This window comes from Lonchura striata, chromosome Z, assembly GCF_050655825.1.
Source record: "Lonchura striata isolate lonStrDom1 chromosome Z, ASM5065582v1, whole genome shotgun sequence".
NCBI classification, from domain to species: Eukaryota; Metazoa; Chordata; class Aves; order Passeriformes; family Estrildidae; genus Lonchura; species Lonchura striata.
This window is the reverse complement of record NC_140740.1, coordinates 26,118,248-26,138,798: the sequence shown is the minus strand read 5'-3', so window position 1 is coordinate 26,138,798 and position 20,551 is coordinate 26,118,248. Positions and strand designations below refer to the sequence as shown.

General features: G+C 37.4%; 1 protein-coding gene across 2 annotated transcripts in view; it reads left to right on the top strand.

Annotated features, from left to right (window-relative positions):
* Positions 1 to 20,551, top strand: part of SVEP1 (sushi, von Willebrand factor type A, EGF and pentraxin domain containing 1) — a 117,628-nt gene that overhangs the window by 53,100 nt on the left and 43,977 nt on the right. For both annotated transcript variants that reach the window (XR_014951072.1, XM_021525012.4), the window contains exons 10-28: positions 119 to 226; positions 452 to 583; positions 1,813 to 2,007; positions 3,023 to 3,144; positions 4,730 to 4,838; positions 6,720 to 6,908; positions 7,237 to 7,470; positions 7,979 to 8,140; positions 8,868 to 9,029; positions 9,881 to 10,042; positions 10,587 to 10,681; positions 11,809 to 11,905; positions 12,542 to 12,655; positions 13,526 to 13,639; positions 14,519 to 14,720; positions 15,675 to 15,832; positions 16,924 to 17,125; positions 17,824 to 17,999; positions 19,315 to 19,439. Coding sequence is in view for 1 of the 2 variants with exons in the window: in XM_021525012.4 (XP_021380687.2) it covers positions 119 to 226; positions 452 to 583; positions 1,813 to 2,007; positions 3,023 to 3,144; positions 4,730 to 4,838; positions 6,720 to 6,908; positions 7,237 to 7,470; positions 7,979 to 8,140; positions 8,868 to 9,029; positions 9,881 to 10,042; positions 10,587 to 10,681; positions 11,809 to 11,905; positions 12,542 to 12,655; positions 13,526 to 13,639; positions 14,519 to 14,720; positions 15,675 to 15,832; positions 16,924 to 17,125; positions 17,824 to 17,999; positions 19,315 to 19,439 (2,858 nt within the window). In the remaining variant the exon portion in view is untranslated. The remainder of the gene's footprint in view (positions 1 to 118; positions 227 to 451; positions 584 to 1,812; positions 2,008 to 3,022; positions 3,145 to 4,729; positions 4,839 to 6,719; positions 6,909 to 7,236; positions 7,471 to 7,978; positions 8,141 to 8,867; positions 9,030 to 9,880; positions 10,043 to 10,586; positions 10,682 to 11,808; positions 11,906 to 12,541; positions 12,656 to 13,525; positions 13,640 to 14,518; positions 14,721 to 15,674; positions 15,833 to 16,923; positions 17,126 to 17,823; positions 18,000 to 19,314; positions 19,440 to 20,551) is intronic.

Genomic DNA, 20,551 nt, shown 5'->3' with positions numbered 1-20,551 from the left:
TGCACCTTTGCTGTATCTTCTGATATGAAATTAAAGTTGCTGTTCTGGTTATAGATGCTATTTGAGTGTGACAGCAGCTCTGCAAGCTAATGTCATGCCATCCTTTCAAATTCTGCAGATGCAGAACCCCCTGTAGTTGACAGATGCAGATCTCCACCACCCATGCAAGCAGCAGAGAATGACTACACAGCAACATGGGAAGAACCAGAATTTTCAGACAATTCAGGTGAGATAGCATTCCCCAGAACATACATGAGACAGTAGAAGGCTAGAGAACTCCACCTGTTCACCCTTGATCCCTTGGAGTTTGAGATTTGCAGAGGTTTATTTTACTTAGTTATTTTTAAATTATTTGGAAGATTTGCTGCCATTTCCTTTTCCATTTTTCAAGGTTGGGTATGAGCAACACTTTTTCTTATTGATGCTTTAGGTTATCTTTTAACTCTTCTAGGTGGTCCACTGACCATCACTAGGAGTCATGCACCTGGAGACCTCTTCCCCAAAGGAGAGACAACAGTCCAGTACACAGCTGTGGATCCTTCTGGCAACAACAGGACATGTGAGATACACATTGTCATCAAAGGTGTGTTGTCTTCAAATTCTGGCCAAGACCTAGCATTGTTTTAACTAATATCATAAAGGATGCAAGATTGCTCCACCTCCTCATTTAGTTATTCCCATTTTATATTGAGGTAACTTGAAGGCAGTCAAAATATTTGCTAGTACCAACAAATAAATTGTCTAAAACTGAATCAGCACAGCAGCGAATTTGGTACTGTACATCAGAATTATTTACAAAAGCATTGAAATTATGATTCATTAAGCAGTAAAACTTAGAGTTTTTGCAATACCATGAAAAATGTATTAATAGGTGTTACTCAAATCTTGCTTCAAATCTGTAGTTAAAAGGAATTTTCTGCCATTTTTTCTCTAATTATGTGGAAATACTGCAGTAGATAATAAAACACTCTTTAGATTTTGGAATATGCCCTGTACCTATAGATACACTACTGCATTTTGTTTATTGCATAGACATCACTTCCCCACAGTTTACTTTCTCAATAAAAATAAAAAAAATAATTTTGCCGATCAATTATTAAGAATGAAAAATCTACTTCACATCCACTTTCTAGTTTCTATGTATCAGCTGGACATGTATTTAAAAATATCTTTTAGTGAAGAAAGAATTTAAAATCATGCAGACTGGAATTTTGGTTATGGCTTTCAGGACAGGTAATGCAAATGAACGTTCTAGTCTCTGATTTGCTCTAAATCTCAGCAAGAACCAGCCAGTGCTTAAAACAGGCATTGTTTCAAGGTCTATACCATCTCAGACTTTTTGTGGTTCAATGTTTGTGACATAGTATTTACAGACATTCACAACTTCCTTCACAACTGGCCTGAAAAATGAATCATAACTGAGGTCATGATGTTATCCTAAGATGATTACAATTAATTCGTATGTTGTTGTGAGGGTCCAGAATGGGTAGTGTTTAGTTTCAGAATTCAAGATGTAATATAGTTTACTAGACTTCATTGTATAAAGTTTGTATGAAAATTTAGATTGATGGTTTACATTATTTTAGTAAATAGTTTTTCATATGTCATGTTTCTGATTTTCTGATTGCAATAGCAGAATTTGAGAATTGTTTAGCAATAGCCTGATCCTGACTTTATGGATATAGCAAATAATGCTTCCACAAACTTCAAGTCAATACTAGGTACTTCTGAAAATCCTATCAGTGCTGTTTTCATGCAAGATCACTTATTTTACCATACTAATCAAGATACAAATCTTTGTATTTCTCACAGGTTCTCCCTGTGATGTTTCATTTGAGCCTGTGAATGGTGATTTTGTATGCACATCAGATGAAGCAGGAGTTAATTGCACATTGCACTGTGCAGAGGGTTACAGCTTTTCAGAAGGATCAAGTGAAAACTACTATTGTGCATATGATGATGGCCTCTGGAAGCCACCTTTTTCCCCAGAGTGGCCTAGCTGCTCTTGTAAGTCTTACAGTTACTAAAATAGATCTGCAACTCATGAAACACTAAATTTAATGAGAAAGCAAATGAAAATATTTTAGAAAATCTGACTTCTATTTATTTATAACAAATATGCTCTGTCCTCTGCCTCTGAATTGTTACAAAGATGGTGAAAAAATGCTTGGAAGTTTGTAAATATGTTTTTCAGAAGCTGTCTAAATCACAAAAATAGCAGTGAATTTCAATTCCGGAATCACAAAATAGCAAAGATGGCAAAGCAAACAGGTTAATTGAAACAGTTTGCTAACAAACATGATCAGTATCTTTTTAATAGGAATATAACAGTCTTTGCAACTTACAGATTGAAATGTGTGGTTTCTGTTGTGCTTACGTATCTAATGACCACCAGGTTAGAAGAGCTTATGTGTTCTCTTTGAGAATGATACATGCAAAACTTCAGTGGTGGAATTTTGCAAGTTTAGTGACATTTTTATAATAAATGTATTAGAACTACATTTGAAGCCAGTATAGATACCATGTTGGATCCACTTCCATCAGAGTCAATTTCTTAGTTTCAGCCATAAAAGATTGATGTTTCAGCTATGAACAAACTAGAGTTATATTTCAGAGCTGCCAAATCAAAATCCGTAACTTAGACACTTAAGAACTTTGTTTGATTTCTGGATGAGAATTTTTATATTTAGTCTAGGAGCATTAGTAATAAGACTTTGGTACTTATTGCTTTCCTCTCAGAAGTTAGCATGGAGTTTAGCTGACAGTTCACAGGTTTCTTCCATTAAGAAAGCTGAAGTAGAAAAGTTACCTGGGTTTTAATTTCTTTTAACTTTTCTAGTAAATTTCATACCTGCCAAAAGGCCATACATATCATTTGCTGAGATGTAAGTGATCCATTTGGATTGCTGATTCAAATACTCTACTTGCCTTCTTGTATTTCAGTTTTAGCCTAAATTGTCTTGATTTTAGTCTGAAACTCTTGCACTGATCAGTAAAAATTTATTTCTCCAACATATTTCAGTAAATCGCTTTGCAAATCATGGATTCAAATCCTTTGAAATGCTCTACAAAGCAACACGATGTGATGACAACGATCTTCTAAACAGCTTTACTGATGCATTTCAGAGTGCACTTGGTAAAATGGTAGGTTAGTAAATACTCCTTCCCCTTTGCATACTTCTTGAAAAATATTGTTACTTTTTCCAAATAACTAATTTTCTACAAGAAAATTGACAGTAGAAGCCTGTAAGTTAAATCTGAGCTTTTTCAGAGGGTGACAATTTATTTTTAATAATAAGGATGATTCACTGACATTTTAATGTAATTCAGTTTGGTCTCCAATGTGGACTTGTACAGAACAGAATTTATGCAAGTAACCAAGATTTTCAGTAAGCTTCCAAAGAGAACCAGTGTAGTTTTGGAACCCCAAATCAATTGTCCCCTCAGTGCTGTTTTTCAAAGTCAGATGTAATAATAAAATAAATGCATTTTATATAGAATATGTGTAATATATAACCAAATAGTATGAATTAACACACATATGTAGAAATGGATATATTCCACATTTGGTGTGTATATCCAGGCACTTAAATCCAGTAGCAGTGATCTGTTCAGGTTTCATGAGTTTCTGAGTTCTCACTCTTATCATTAAGAACTGCACAATACTGAATTTGAAGAGGTTCTTTCTTCTCTGCCGTGGCTCTTGCTCTCCACTTCAATAGCACAATCTCCCCTGTTAATCCAGAAACCTCTCCTCATCTGAAAAGTAGAACCAGCAGAATGTTGAGTTCTGATCCCAGGAATGGATGTCCAGACCTAGTGCAATATCATTTTTCCAGTAGAAAATCTGGGCAACTACATGTGTTTTTGCAGAACACAGCCCAGTTCTATTAACTAAAAAACATTGTTAGCACATACAAATAATGGGCAAACTCCTGCAACTTTGGAATATATGTCAGTAACACTTGTCAAATGGCTGAAAACTTAAGTGACAAGTCAGGCAATGTCTAATACTTGGACATAAATGTCTGTTACTCTCTTGCCCTGATTTGGGTTTGGGTTTGTTCTTTCCAGTAGAGAAATCTTGACTGGCTTTATTTCTCTTTCTTTCCCTGGTACCACCAGGTTCCAGTGCTTGGACTGTTCCTATTGGCAAGAAAAATATAATAAGAAAAAATGGTAGTGACCTTTCCAAGCATTTACATCAAAATGCAACAGTCTTGGAAAACATTCAGAAAGGCTGTTTTGGCTATGCTTATTCCTATTCCAAAGAATTTGAAGTAAGGCTTGAAAGCTAGAAAAAAGTGACAGCATTGTTTTAAATCTGACAGAATTACAAGTAACATAGCTGAAAAAAAAACAGGTGCTTTATAAATATGAGTTCTCCAGTCCTCTTTAGCAGGGAGAAAAATGCCTGAATTTATTTCAGTATTCTTAGATTTTGCATGCAAGTGTGATTAATTGTAAGAATAATTAATTGACATCTCTTTAAGAAAAAAGATGTATAATGAAGAGATTATACTCATGCAAGTTGTTTTCTTATTTCCAAGCTGTATCAATAAAACATAGTCTTCTGGCAGACCTTGCAGTGTTATAAGAGACATGAAAGGAGAAGCCTAGTGTCACTGGCAGAACCAGTACTTTGTGTTGCAATTAGATGTTTTTATAAGTCAGGGGAGAGGGCTATGTGGTTTTAAGTTTTTAAACTTATTCTTCTTTATCTTGAAAGGTCCCATCATTCTGTAATGATGTTGATGATATTGACTGCAGATTGGAAGATCAGACACAGAAACACTGCTTGGAATTTAATTATGATTACGAAAATGGATTTGCCATTGGTAATTATTGATTTCATAGGTTCTTAGCCATCCAGGTTTAAAGCAGCATGATTCCTGCCACAATGTCTTTAGTGAGATTTTTTTTTTTTAAGTAATAACTGTGGTACTCATAAGATAATAAACAATTACATAAAGGGTTTAATAAAAATATTGTGGAACTCTTTGATGTATTTTATCAATACTGCTTCCTATATAGTGTGGAGTAGAATTTCCTGGGATGCCTTATGGTGGGGAGGGAAAAAAAGCACACACACACAGAGCCTGAGAAACCTGCTTGGTTAGACTAGAAAAAAGGGACTTCTTGAAAACATACAGTTTAAAACCAAAATACTGAAAAGCTACAATAAATAGATTTGGAAGTTGTTAAGAAAATGAGGAGCATCTGTGATGCCAGTTCAGATCTCCACAGAATCCTCATTGTGTAAAGCTATAAGTGCTTAAGTTGGCCTATTTGCCATGAAAATACTTTGGCATGCAAGGGTAAATTTTGTACCATGACTGTGGCTATATCAGAGTGAAAGCCATAACCACCCTACTGGTTGTTCCCACTTTGGTTTATCCCAAAGTAAGTAAGCTGTCATTTTCAGTCAGTTTTTGAACAGCTTAGTGTCCATGTTGTACTGCTGTTATTCTTGGCCTTTCTGAGTCCCATATGGGTGCTGAGAGCAGAAAGGCTGAAAGTGGATAGCTTACATTACCTATCTTAGCAGGAGGAATTTTGGCAGATCCGTATCAGAATTTGTCATAGCATTGTGTCTCTTTCACAAGTTTATAGTGGAGTTACTTGGTAGAACTTCCTGCTTATACTCACCTTTTATAATGCTTCACTCTGAGTATTTTTTGTATTCAGACATGGGGCAGGTCTGGATGTTCACTCTGCAGTTGTCATCAGGGTTAAGAATGAATGCTGATGACAGCTGGAACTAATCTTTAAAGGCATGTGGAAAAAAACAATTACAGACATGGAACGTAGCATCCTATTCTCTTCTGGTTCATGTCAACCTCTTACCAGAATAACCTTGTAGCTGTTTTTCAGGAGTTTCTCATAATTTTACAATGTGGAAGCAGCAGAGAACTCTCCTCAAGGCATAAGTGACAGCCGTTTAGAAAATTAGTTGTGAAACACACAATATTAAACTGTGGGGTTAACTTGTCCTAGTTACCACTGCAAATAATACATAATCTTGGTGATGCTAACAGATAATTGGCAGATATTTTTTTCCTATCTTCATGGTTTTTTAAAAAATCTAGATCAATGAAATAGACCACATCCTCTAGACTGAGTAATCATGAAAAAGTAGATTATGTACAGAAAAAAATTTTATTGAAATCATGTTAGAGTGATGAAGGACATTAGACAGGGCTGAATTTGACTCACTGTGTGTAATAAGACATGCCTGTCAGGGGGTATTTCACAGAGAGGGTGATGCCTTTTCTGAGAGTCCAGACAATGTTAGAACTATTCAGAGTTCTTAGAAGAAGATGCAATGGAGACCTGGCACAGGCTATGCTGTCAGTAAGTAGGCAAGAAGTGGAATCAAAGACAATATGGAATTGAAGAAGTTGCTGGCAGGTGAGCGTGCAGGGGAGGGTTCATGAAAGACAGTGGAATAAAAAGAATTGCAACATGTGACTTTTATAACTGCTTCTTTAAAGCTTTGACTAATTTCACCAGACTCAGGACCTCTAGGCTATCAGTCAGGAGTAAGATTTTTCATTAGTAAAAATGTGGGTACAGTGGCCACTTGTACAGAGTCAAAGCCAACACATGTCATCTGAAGCTTCAAACATGATATTGGAGTTGTGTTTTAGAAATAAATAAGAGTACCTATTTTCCACATGACATTGCTTTTCTTTTGTTTTTTTATTAATGTCCCACAGGACCTGCTGGCTGGGGAACAGCAAATCACCTGGATTATTCCTATGGTGATTTTGTTGATGCAGTACAAGGAGAAGACTTATCCAAACATCTCTCTGCCTCTGTAAAAGCAGCACCTGCTCGGGTCAAAAGGCATAAACTGAATGTTCCAATGACTGACCAAAAAATCAAGTTAATATTTAACATCACAGGTGAGACAAAACAAAATACTGAACTTCTCTGCTTCCTTCTTTTTAAAAATTGTGTCTCTAATACATTCAGTAAAACTTCTTCAGCTCACAGAAGCCTAGTGAAGATGTAGATTGCAATTCTCTGGACCCATTCATAGCCCCATTTCATCAGAGACTTTATTCTTGAGGGAAAGATCACCTCATTTTCATGGAGAGCTTTGTGCACATGGCCTCCTTTTCACTTTCCATTGACAAGCTTTAGTGTTGCACTCTTGATAAATTCCAGAGTATGCTGGACGTGCTGACTGCAAAATTTGTGTGTTTTTTGTGTTTGCTGTTTCTATTCCAGCTAGCGTGCCACTGCCTGATGAAAGGAATGATACAGTGGAACTGGAAAACCAGAGACGGCTCCTTAAAACTCTGGAAACAATCACAAACAGGCTAAATAGAACTCTCAATAAGGAACCTATATATTCTTTTCAGTTTGCATCTGAACTTATTGTAGCTGACACAAACTCGCTGGAGACCCAGAAAGCCTTTCTTTTCTGCAGGCCTGGTTCTGTGCTGAGAGGGAGGATGTGTGGTAAGCCATATAACTTGTTGCTTATGTGTATTTAAAATCCTTTTGCAAAACAAGGTTTTAGAAGATGTTTGCAAGGGCTACGATTTGACACAGTCCAGTGCTTGCGGTCTCCCATAACAATAAACTGAAAAAATGCTTTGCACAGTTTGACTTCTAGAGGATGTTTATGTTCCTAACCAAGGCCTGTGGAAAAGGGATGCTTTGTACCCAGGATTCCACTCCCAGGGGGAAATCAGGCATATCCCTGCTCAGCCATACAGAGAAAACAGTGTTTGGTATGCAGTCTTTTAACCCTATTAGTCCTGTGAGTGATGCATAGCTAAGATGGGTATTGGATTCCATTTCTTGTGCATAGTTACATCTTTGCATTGTTCCAGATCTCCCTATCTGCTGGGGAACAAAGCCACATTTCATAAAAACATTGGCTAAATGGGAACTCCTGAGGCAAGAGAGGTATTTATGATTTCTCCCTCTGAGGGAAACTTAGGTTTCCAACATTACATTACAGTCAACTGCCCTTTGGGTACCTATTACTCCCTGGAGCATCTTACCTGTGAAAGCTGCTGGACTGGATCCTATCAAGACGAGGAAGGGCAGCTGGAATGCAAAAGTTGTCCATCTGGTAGCTATACTGAGTATCTACACTCTAGAAGCATCTCCGACTGCAAAGGTAAGGACTGTTGTCTTGTTTGGACAGCCACTTCTGAATTCTTGGTGACAGCCTTTTGGACCCCATGGTCGAAGTACTGGAATGAAGCTAGTGTGTGAAAGGGGCGGTCCTAATTGCACCTTAATGCATATGCATAAGGAAATATCTAACTTTTCATCACTGCTCTGCTATGCAGGGTGCCCAGGCAGAGGTTCCGAGAAGAGTTGGTGTTTGATGCTTTCTTTAATTTCTGTCTTTCTTTTCTGCATTTCAGTTCTGTGATTGCATTTTCCAGACACTAATACACTTAGTATAATTCCATTGTCATCCTTGCCAGCCACTTTCCATCCTACCCTACAGTGCTGAAACATTGAACAGCACAGAACTGCTATGTGTTCATGACTTCTTCTGAAAAAGAAATAGCTAGTTTGATTTAATTTTTATTATCTTTATTGTCATTAGTTTTGTTGATTAAAATGAGTAACTAAGTTGCAGTAAATCGTCTGTGAGGCTGATTGCAGAGAATTCACTTGTTAATAATTCATAATTGCACTATCACTACCCTACCACAACTGTCTTTTTTTATTTATTTTTTTGCTCTTTATACCTATTAAGTCCTTCAGAGTAGAGTATGCTCCAGAAATAAAATTCCTTGTGATGTGTATTGTGATTTCATTATTTTAAGAAATCAGGAGCCATGTTTCCTGTTAGATATTGTTTAAACATTTTGAACTCTTTTGCCTTATAGCTCAGTGCAAGCAGGGAACTTATTCACCTAATGGCCTTGAGACATGTGAAACATGTCCACTTGGAACATATCAGCCATCATTTGGATCCAGGAATTGCATCTCTTGTCCAGAAAATACATTAACAGTAAAAAGAGGTGCTGTGGATGTCTCAGCTTGTGGAGGTTTGTAACAAAAAGGGTAATGAATTATTTTAGACTAAATATTAAAAATGTCTAAATTGTTGTTTAAACATCAGCTAATGTTATCCAATTCATCTGACTCAGACTGAATACCTCTTCTGGTTAAGTGTAGACCAAGGAACATTTTCCAGTAAAATGATAAGTAATTTCGTGTTACCAATTCTCCTCCTTCTGATTCTTCTGTAATGAGGAATAAAATGAGATATGTGATCGGTACCTAAATGAAAATAGAATATTTTTCCTTACAGAAGGGAAAGTGAATTGTCACTACTATTTCTCCCTTGTTTTCTGTACAAAAATTCTGAATTTTAACACAGTTTGCTCAGTAATTTTTTCAAAGAAATTCTCCTCAATTGCCTTTGGCAAGCTTTGCTGGAAGAATTCCTGGGGAAATAGTCTGTAAGGATTCATGGTGCAAAAAAGTCTTGTCTTTGTCCTTACTCCTTCTTGAAGAGGAAAAAAACCAACATCAAGAATTAAAACAAACAAACAAACAAAAAACAAATTAAAAAAACCAACCAAACAATAACCAAAAAACAGGTGTGAGAGACAAAAGGGCAGTTACATGTAAAAGCTGCCTCCAGAGAAGCAAAAGTAGTAAAATTAAATACTTCCTAGATATTTCCATAATCTTTTGAGAACAAGGTGGTATCTCACAGAAGATTTTAAATCGATATTTCCTAGAGTTGTGAATTCCTGGCAGATTTCATCCTGTTCCTTTTAAGTCTAAGAGGACATTTTGACAGGAGAAAAGAGAATGATAATGAAGAGGTGAAGTAAGGTGGATGTACAAAAGATCAGGTCACTCAAGAAAGGTTTTCCTCCTCTTGCAGTACCATGTCTTGCAGGCGAGTTCTCTCGTACAGGTTTGACACCTTGCTACCCTTGTCCCAGAGACTACTATCAACCAGACCCAGGAAAGTCCTACTGCTTGTCTTGTCCCTTTTATGGAACAACAACCGTTACTGGTGCCAGGTCCATCACCGATTGTTCAAGTAAGCCAAGTCATCTCTGCTGGATGAAGTGAATAAGGGGAGCATCTAAAAGATAGCCAGAAGTAGTCTTAAGAGAAAACATCCCACTTGCTCTCTGGACAAATGTAGGACTTTTATTTCAAGCAGTGAAGTTCTCAGCTGGTTCTGCCTAATGGTGTTGCCACTGCTTTTAGGACTAACTCTGATGCATGCCAAGGCTCAATAAATAGAGTATACATATGCAATGTGTGTGTACCTTGCCTATGTGTACTATGAACACATGCTATAGAGAGAAATATATATAAAAATATACTAACACGTGTATGCATGTATGTATCTGTATATAAAAACATATGAAATATTTTTATGTGTAAACATATGTATGTGTTTTAGAAGTGTTTGTCCTTACAAATTCATATTTTTGTAATGGGTAATGTAAAGTTTCTTTTCACTTTTTTCAGCATATCTTAAGGCACATTTCTAACATGTAATTATAATGCCCCCATGGAATAGGGACCTTGTTACACAGTATTATTAACAGTGCTTTCATATCTTTACACTTTAGGTTTTGGCTCTACTTTTTCAGCAGCTGAGGAAAGTATAATGATGGTACCAGCCTTCCCAGAAAATATCAGCAAGCAGTACAAAGTCAGCAGTCAGGTGAGGACAAGTGTTATTTTCCAGAGCTATCTCAAATGAAAGAAAAAGCCCTTCATGCAGCAGTAAACAAGTAAGATCTTTTTAACTGTAATTCTTTTGCTGACTTTATTTCCTGAAGAGATGAAATCAATGGTTAAGAGGGGAACACTCAAACTCTCTTTGTAATCATAGAAGAACTTTCACTGAACAGAGGAAACACCATCAGCTGTTGACAATCTTAAATTCTGTTTTTGAAGCCTTCACCTGATGTATTAAATACTTATTGCATTTGTAAAAGAAAAGTAAACTACATGGAAGAGGTTCAGACAATCTAGAAAAAGTACATTGTCCGTGTTCAGTCATCTGAGGACTTCCGTATGCTGAGTTCCAGAAGATGCTACCAGACATCTTAGTCTCAGATGTAAAATCTTGAGTTTACATGTTTACATGTTGTAACACAGATACACTTGAGAGGAGGCTAACAGATCTCCATTTTGTTGTGAGTACCCTCTCTGAAATACAGGCAAGTGAAACTAGCCAAGTGTCAATGTTTGCTGGAGATGCCTCTTTACCCCCACCCCCTCACCCCCAGTCTGTAACTCTTGACAAGACTGCTTTGATTGAATTGGAATTTGGGATATTGTGTACAAAGGAGCAAAGCTGACTTGTGACAAATTTGGCCTGAAACATTGTATAATACAGGGACAGGAGACAGATTTATCTCCTATGGTTTTAGTTGACCATTTACTCAAGGGCTTTGATGAATTCAGGTTTGCAGGAATAGGAGAAATTATGCCACATGGTGAAGTTTCCTGTCAGGTCACCTAATGGCCAGTAGCTGATGTAGCGGGATGCAAAGTGGAGGATTTGCATATAAATGTAGTTTAATATAAACTGTGAATCATAGCTCAGACAGTTTTGAGGAGATTTTGCTAACTAAAATGTAAGTTAAAAATAATATTCACATTCGTGGTATTTTTCAGTAGGAAAAAGCACAAATGGTTAGCATGCTGAGAAGACAGAGGAGGAGAAGCTAAAGCTGGTGACTTTTTATCCCATCTTTCCAAAGTAACTGATGAGGCATACAATTTGAAACTAGAGTATTGTGTGCCAGCTTTGCTATAAGTGTAAATTTGTGCCTTTGGCAGGTCTTTCATGAGTGTTTTCTGGAACCGTGCCACAATAATGGGACATGCAAGCAATTGGGAAATGGATATATTTGCATATGCCCGCTTGGATATACAGGTAAAAAACTGGGAAGCAAGTGAAGTAGCTACTACTTCATGATGCCCTTAAAATGAGGAAGTTTTAAGGAACAAAGCATTTCAGTGTAGCCTAAATAATTGGAATATTCATCACATGTTTAGAATATATAAAAAAATAGATACTTCTTCATGTCCTTGCTGAATTATGTTGTGTTTTGCAGAAAAGGTTTTGATTTGGATTTCTTGTAATGGAAATAGTGGATGTGAAAATCCTATCACTTGGATTAATGTTAATTTATGATTAACAAAATCTAGAAATTTGCAATCTTGACAGCTAATTCCACCTGTATGGAGCCTGTACTTGTCTTCAGTGTTAGCCACCCAGTTGCTTCAAATCAAAGAGATGTCTTCTAATTCAGCTGTTATCGAGAAGTTACTTTTGATTGCCCCTCTCTGAAGCTGATCTGTCTGTTGCCCAATGCACATCACACCTTTCTAACATCATTTTTCTCAGATCTATGTTAAAGCACAACCTAATGAAAAGATAATGAACCTGAATGTCTGCTAATGTAGGCAATTAATTGTGTTTTCCTACATTAGGGAGTCATGGCATCTATTTTTCTGAAGAATTTTAAATTTTGTCTTCCTATTATAAATCCTTTATTTTGCATTCTAGGCTTGAAATGTGAAACACAAGTTGATGAGTGTAAATCATCTCCTTGTCAAAACAATGGAATATGCAAAGATGGCATTGGAACCTTTGTCTGCCACTGTCAACCAGGCTATTCAGGTAATTTGTTTCACTTTATAGCTTTTCTTCAGACAGGCTTGGTTTCTGTGCCAAATAAGTATCACAAAGCACAAGTGCTGTGTAATTCCACATTCCATTTGTAACAGGAAAACTATATGATCTACAGGTTAGAGTAAGGTTCTACTATATCTGAATAGGTTTTGAAATAAAAGGGCAAGCATCCAAGGACAGGGTGTGGGAGTATGTGTGTTTGTGTGTGTGTATGTATCCTTCCCTTTTGTGACATTTCTGGTCTGAAAAAAGGAAAAAGGTTTAGGGAATTAGTAAATACTAACAGGGAAAGTGCTTGTGAGACTGGCTGCCCAGCTAGACACAGCATTCATGTGGTTGTTTTACTGCAGCTTTAGGAATAAGTGAGTGGTCTTTTGATTATGTTTTTTCTCAGTGTTTTTAACTGCCACCAGCATGCACGTTAGAAGTATTGGAATTTGTGGGCAAACTAACACACTTGAATAGCTGGACAAAACAGCACCTGATTTCTAAATATGGAAATAAAACTACTGGAGAGATAATTTTGTGTAATTTTATGCTTGTGTTTTCCATTAGAAATGGTCTCCCTCACAGTTCCTGTTTATGACTAAATATTTATTGACACCAGCATTAGCTGGATGGGTTTTTAAATGTTATAAAGATACACAATGGACTTTGCACATTGATCCCAGCATCTAAATAGCACAGATTATCTTTGTAGCTGTTGCAGTAGTGCTCTCAATCACATAATTTTGTCACCTGCTCTCGGTAACCTTTGTCATGCTCATGGTATGGTATGTTTCACTGTTCACATGCGGTCACTGCAGCATACAGTCTCTGACTGTCTTGATCATGCCGTGTAATCCTTGGTGTTCAAAGGTCTCTTGTGCGAGGAAGACATAAATGAATGTAGCTCCAGTCCGTGTATGAATGGAGCCCGCTGTGTTGATGGCAAGAACAGTTACCGCTGCACATGTGCAAAAGGCTTCACAGGTACACCTGGTTCTCTTTGAGTCAGCTTTTACTTTTTCTGACCAAAAAATGTGTCTTCCTACCCTACCCGAAGTATTTCCATCTCACTGCTATTAGCATTATATATAATATATTACATCTTAATGTAAGTTAGGGATGTTCCTTAGGTCCACCTGGTGTCTTCGACTCTCCATAGTGTAAACGTGACTTCAGAAGGATTTACTAAGTGCTAGATCTTCAATTAATAATGTTGCTATGAGCTTGCTAAGCGACGTTAAGGAATGAATAACAATATTCTAATGGGTTTAAATAATTTGTTTTAATTTTATTTAAAAATAAAAATATTTTAAAAGTAGATAAAATGGTCTATATTAAAACTACTCCCCAGTCTTATAGTCTGCTTTCACAGGTTTCTATAACAAATGCACATATCTGTTGATTATCATGTCGCCAAAAAGCTCCACCATAAAATCACATGCAGTATCAGTGCTTGTGACATAGAGACTCCTGCACATCATAAATCACAGAATCATGTGCTTCTGGCTTTCACATCTTTCCTTAGAGTTAGGGTTTCAGCCAGATGTCTTTTCTAGTCTGTTTTCATTAGTTGCTCAGAATAGTTTCTCAGGTGATTTCCTGGTTCGCCCTGAATTAGTCACATTTAAATTCGACAGTTTGCTACATGTTATTTCCATAACTGTTAAGATGGTTCCCATAATTCTTCTGTGTTTACTTAACCTCTGTTAATGGAGTAAATTCCAAACCTGCATGGCTACTCTGATGCTTGTTTTTCCTTAGAAGATCAGCTATATCCTTTTAAAAATTGACATGGGTTAATAATCTTATTTCTTAGGTAAATTCAATCTAGAGCTGTTACTTTGTTCTTTTTTTTTCCCTCAGGTGATCACTGTGAAAGGGAGATGAATGAATGCCTTTCCAACCCATGTCTTAATAGGGCTGTTTGTGAAGATCGAGTTGGAAGTTTCTCCTGCAAATGTCTCCCAGGTTTTACTGGTGTCTTGTGTGAAAGAAACATTGATGAGTGTCTCAGCAGACCCTGTAGGAATGGAGCTACATGCAGAGATGGTATCAACAGCTTCAGGTGAAAAACAGATGATTGATGTAATATAATGTGGAAAGTCAGTCTTGTTGAGATGCCTCAGCCTGTCAGATTTCAGCAAGCATATTTTGGCAGACTGATCCAAAATAAGTGGTCCCTTTATGAAGACTAAAGGAGATCTTAAAAGACAAGAAAATATATCCGAGTGTCTTGACTCTTAAAAAATTCCAAGGTAAACTGCAATGAAAATATGCAGAGTTTGAAATGTAAGACTGCATGGTTTTAATATTGATCTTCCAAAAGATGTCCATTTTTACAAACTCAGGGATTTATCTTGCTTTCCACTGGAATAATACAGGATGACCAATTATGTACCTGGTAATACTACATTTCTATAGCTTGGAAAGAAAAGGATAATAATTTTATGATTTCGAGTATCTAAACTCAGATTGGATGCTATAAATGCCATCAGAAGTGTCATATCCTAGATCACTGTATAGGTAGACGGGCCAGCTGTTAATGTCTATGTTTAGTTTAGTCTTTCCCTCCCAAAAGCCCTAGAAGTTTTTATGCCTTCCAAACACATTGGTTTTCCAAGTATCAAAGGTTTTGGTGTCTTTATACTGGCATGGTTTTCCCTATATATAAAGGTGACTATCTGAAAAGTTGAATACCTCTCATCTTTAATTCTGTGTATGTAAGAGGTATGTTTTACTCGTGGAGTTGCAATGGTTATGTCTCAGAATTTAATATAAAGAAATTGAGGCTGTTTAAATATTGTATTGTTCCTGTCTAGAAGTGTTATTATGCAGCTAATAGAGTACAAGCATGCTTAAGAGGAATGACCAAAATAAAACCCCATTAATTCTGTAGTATATCATCTGTTGGTTTCTGTAGTATTGTTATATACCGTTCTCATTGGCAGATCTGGCCTCATAGCAGAATTCTTTGTTATGACAGCTGTCACCTTTGAAGTGTGCTTCTCTTCCTCCATAGGTGTCTGTGTGTGGCAGGGTACACAGGACAGAACTGTGAAGTGAACATCAATGACTGTGCCTCCAGTCCCTGCTTAAACCAAGCCACCTGTGTGGATGCCTTGAACTCGTACGTTTGTAAATGTCCCCCTGGCTTTACAGGCAGCAGGTGTGAAACAGGTACACAGGACTAAGTCTCAGAAAAAGGTGGCTTGACTAAGTCTCTGTGCAAGATTTTCACTGGCTGGGCTGATTTCATACAACTTCCCCAGAAAGTAGTTAGGTTGGTGGGACTGTGAGAGGATGAGTGAAACCTGTGTGACTGCAGCATTAATAACTGTAATTGCAGACAAGTAACAGCATGTGTCTGAGTAATTTCTCTTTTCTAAGGCATGGTTCTAGCTTTTTAATATCCTGTAGGTCTATTGAGTTTAATTTGTATTTGCTCTGTGTATCTGAGTTTAGTAGATCTTTCTGCTTCTTGTATTTTGTGTGGGGCTTTGTATCACAGGGCTGGAGATCAGTAAGTGGTAGTCTTAGCTTCAGAAATCCTAACAAGCAAAAGAGTATCAAGTTTGCTATGGACAGGTGGCATGGGTCACACCCACAGCACGACTTCCTCCGGGATACTGGAGACCACAAGGCTCAAACCCCTCTCCCCAAAAATGATAAAGTAGCCAGTGAATCTTTAAACAGAGGCAATTTTGATTTCACAAAGACATAAAAGACATTTACAGCTGCCATCCCATGTCAGAGTTTAACACCCACCTTTCAAGAGAGCTCCACTTGATAATATCCTTGTAAAGCATGTCACTGTTCATTGAACAATAGCACAGAAATGCTGTCCCATACCAGGCAGTGTATTTCAGTAAGTCTAGAACAGGAAAAATCTTGAGTTGCTTTGGGGTTATTCTTCAAAGCTTGATTAAATGGAACCAGCTGATTATACATCTTTATATTGTTGGATGGTAGATGGTAGATGGATATGTCATTTCAGTGATAGAGGACAGAGAAGGAAGGCTCCTGTTCATTGCTAGATAATCAGTGTCTTTTCCAGATATTTGTCTTCAAGCACTATATTCTAGCCTTGGAAAGCTCTGTATGCTGGCTGATGTTAGACTGCCAAAAGTTCTTTCTACTGCTATTCAAGTTAGTGAATAATTTTTGTAGCAGGACTTCATTCCACTTTATTGCATTTGCTTAGATTTCATTAGATTTTCTTTCCATGTTTGTGTGAATATTGTGCTGAATACTCTTTTTCTTCATTGCAGAACAGTCCTCTGGTTTCAATCTTGATTTTGAAGTCTCTGGTATCTATGGATATGTCATGCTTGATGGTGTTTTACCATCTCTTGGTGACATCACCTGTACATTCTGGATGAAATCCACTGACACCACAAACTATGGGACTCCCATTTCTTATGCAGTAGAAAATGGAAGTGATAATGCATTTCTTCTGACTGATTACAATGGGTAAATCACAGTTTTGCTCTTCTACAGCTTACAGATGTCTTGGATTGATAAAGGAAGTGTAGAACGGAAGTTTGAATGTAAGCTTTGCCTACTTTAGGGTAGAAAAATCTGCATCCAAACTCCCTTTAAAGAGTTGTCTCTTTGTTTTTTGTTTGTTTGGTTTTTGGGGTTTTTTTTGCTTTGTTTCCATCACTTTTTGTGCTATAGAAGAGTAATGGCAAGACAGCTGTGCATTTAGACAACATGATTTTTTTCTTTATTCACATTTTTTCTTAATGACTCATTGAAATAATGAGTGAAATTAATGGAGTTCAGCACTCAGAGTACTTCTGGTATGATTCTAAAAGCAAAACATGACTTGTACTTTTACAAAAGCAGAGTATGACTTGTAGTGTGACTCCAAACTCAACAGGAAAATTTAGGAATCCACTATGCAGCCGTGACTTGAGCCTTAATTCTTAGTTACAAAAACATGTCACTTATTTCACCATGCTTTGCATATGATAACCAACTTCTAAGTCCTCTGGGAGAGAGATATAATCTACGATCATCTTTCCAGAGAGATTTCTCATATGATAGTTATCACATGCCAGTTATCTTTTTTAATCAAATAACATTTCTTTGAGTCATGGGGGACAGACCATGCTTTTAAAGTAGCTGCATGCAGCTGAGTATGCCTGTGTCTTCATTCCATGCAGCTGGGTTCTTTATGTGAATGGGAAAGAGAAGATAACAGACTGTCCTTCAGTGAATGATGGTAACTGGCATCACATTGCAGTGACATGGACATGCAGGGATGGGGCATGGAAGGTGTACATCGACGGAAAACTGTCCGATGGAGGCAGTGGGCTCTCTGTTGGATCAAAAATCCCTGGTATGTTTTATTTATATTATACCACATCTGTTGCCTTCGTTCTGTTTTTATTGCAGAATATGCAAGAAAACATTTAGGTGTTTTTAGTATATATTGATGTTTCCACCATTTCTGAAAAGCTTGTGCTTGCTGTTCTTTTTTTTTTTTTTTTTTTTTTTTTTTTGTGAGGACAGTTCCACTTATTCAGCATCACTGAAGACAAAATGCACATTTCTACGGTATACTGGTAGGTAACTTGTTTTATGGGCAACACAGTTTAGTCCACAAATGAAGATGTCCAGGGCTGGTTTTAGGATGGCTTTGTGAGAGTAAGTGTCTCACTCAACAAAATAAAGTTTATCTGGCATTTCCCTTACATATGTGTATTCAGGGTTGATTGACTTAGCCTGTTCCTGTTCTTTTCAGTCATGTATTTGAAGTTATGTTTGTATTTTTTTCTAACAAGGTGGAGTTTGCTATTTCATTGTTTCCTGTAATCAGTCATCTAGAGAGTAATATCAGAAGGCATAAAAAGGAGTATCTTCAGCATTGAAAAGCTATGACAAGCCTGGTATTATTTGGCTGCAAAGAGGTTTCATTTTGGTACTCTTTGCATACTGCCATCTTCCAAATTTACACAGGATTTCAAAATACTATTTTATTAAAATAAAAAAACACAACATTAAAGCATTTTAATCCATGATCCTTATGTTTGTCCCTGTCTTTCCCCCTTAAATTGGAGTTCTCTCCAGAGAACAAAGACCTAAGGAAGTGTGCTGTCTCAATTACTTTTTGACTTTATCCACATACCCTGTGATGTAGAAGGTGCCTATTCACATGTGAATGGACAAGGACAATAAATTTAACTTTTCTGCCTTGTGTCCAAGCATTAACTATTCTCAGTGTGCTTCTGAGGGTGTAGAATCACATTTGTCCAGTACAACTTTGTAAGCTTTTGTTTAAAGCAGGAAGTGTAAGTTGGTATTGTAAAATGTGCCCCACCTGCTCAAAATTGTATTTTATGCTGCTATGTGTTGTGCTTCAAATACTGACCTACAAGTGATTTCTTTGAGCCAATATAATTCCAGCCACCAGTGATTTCTGCTCCCATATGTACTTGACAGTCACTTCCAAATTGCTAGGTTGACCTATCTCAGTCTAACGGAAGGCTTCACAGAGGCTTTGCTGAGAGAGTTTGTTGAAGGTGTCTGGTCTTCACTGCAAAATCCTAGCAACACAGGGCAGCAAAATTTTTGTTTTGCTTACTTTTTAATCTTCTGATGGGATCCTGGCTGTAAGGCTTTGTTTCCTACCCCTCTTCAATTTCTGAGTTTAGGTGGCGGTGCACTTGTGCTGGGTCAAGAACAAGATCAAAAAGGAGAAGGATTCAACCCAGCTGAATCTTTTGTGGGCTCCATCAGCCAGCTCAACATTTGGGACCATGTACTTTCTCCACAGCAGGTAAGTCCTCAGTGCAGTGTTTGAGCAGAGGGCTCTGAAAATAGGATGAACATTTCAGAAAGCATTCTAGGTTAGTGTATTGGCTAGACCTCTACTCCCACAGAAGTCAGTGGGGACTAGATGGAGTTCTGGCTTAGAGTAGTAAGCTTAGTGTAGTTAGTAAAGTAGCTTTAAGCAGAACTAAGTCTGGTACAATCAACACTGAGTCACCTTCTGTTTTGATTGAGCCTTTCTGTAGTATGTGGCTTCAAAACAGGAAGGAAATAATGTATAAAAATTAACAGTACTGCTAGAAGAGAGAGAAATACAATTACATAAGTAAAGTGCTTGTTTTACAGACTATGTACAGTTTTCTCATTCTGCTGTTAAAACTTCATAGGGGAGACATCACAATTTCAGTCACTGCATTAGACACTGAAAAATCTGAGCTATATAGTTCCAGAAAAAGTCTGACAGAGCAGATAACTGACTACTGAGTTACACATAATCAGGTACCTAAAATAGTTTGGCAGCACTAAACTTCCACTGAGTTAAAAATTAATAAAGACTGAAAGATGCCTGCAAGGACAGTGATCCCTCAACTTTTCTGGGAGCCAAGCTTCAGTGCTCAGTTATCCTCAAGTGGAATCTCTCTCTCTATGCCTAGTTGGGACCTTGCACTTTCATTTATGACTACTGGTTGTGTCTTCCACCATGTGCTGCTGTATAGGCCTGTATGTACCTGGTATCTCCCCCCTACACAGGGTTCTACTGGGAGGTGTCCCCATAGCTGTTTCTGCCCCAGGCTGAACCAAGCTCTCTTCCCAGGGCAAATGGGAGGCAATCCGTCCCTGAGCTTGCTCCAGCTTGTCAATGTCTTTCTTGCTGTGAATAACACGAAATGGAATGCAGTACTTCAGATGTGATCTAATAAGCACTGAGAAAGAATAACCACTTCCTTGGTTTTCTGATGGTAACCTTATTCACACAGCCAAGGATGCTGTTGGTCCTCAATATTTCCACAGTGCACAGCTGGCTAGTACTCAGCTCATTAGCTGCCAGAGTAGCTAAGTTCTTTTCCACAGAGTTTTTTCCTGTTCTTGGCTTTGCTCACCTATATTGTTCAGAAGTTT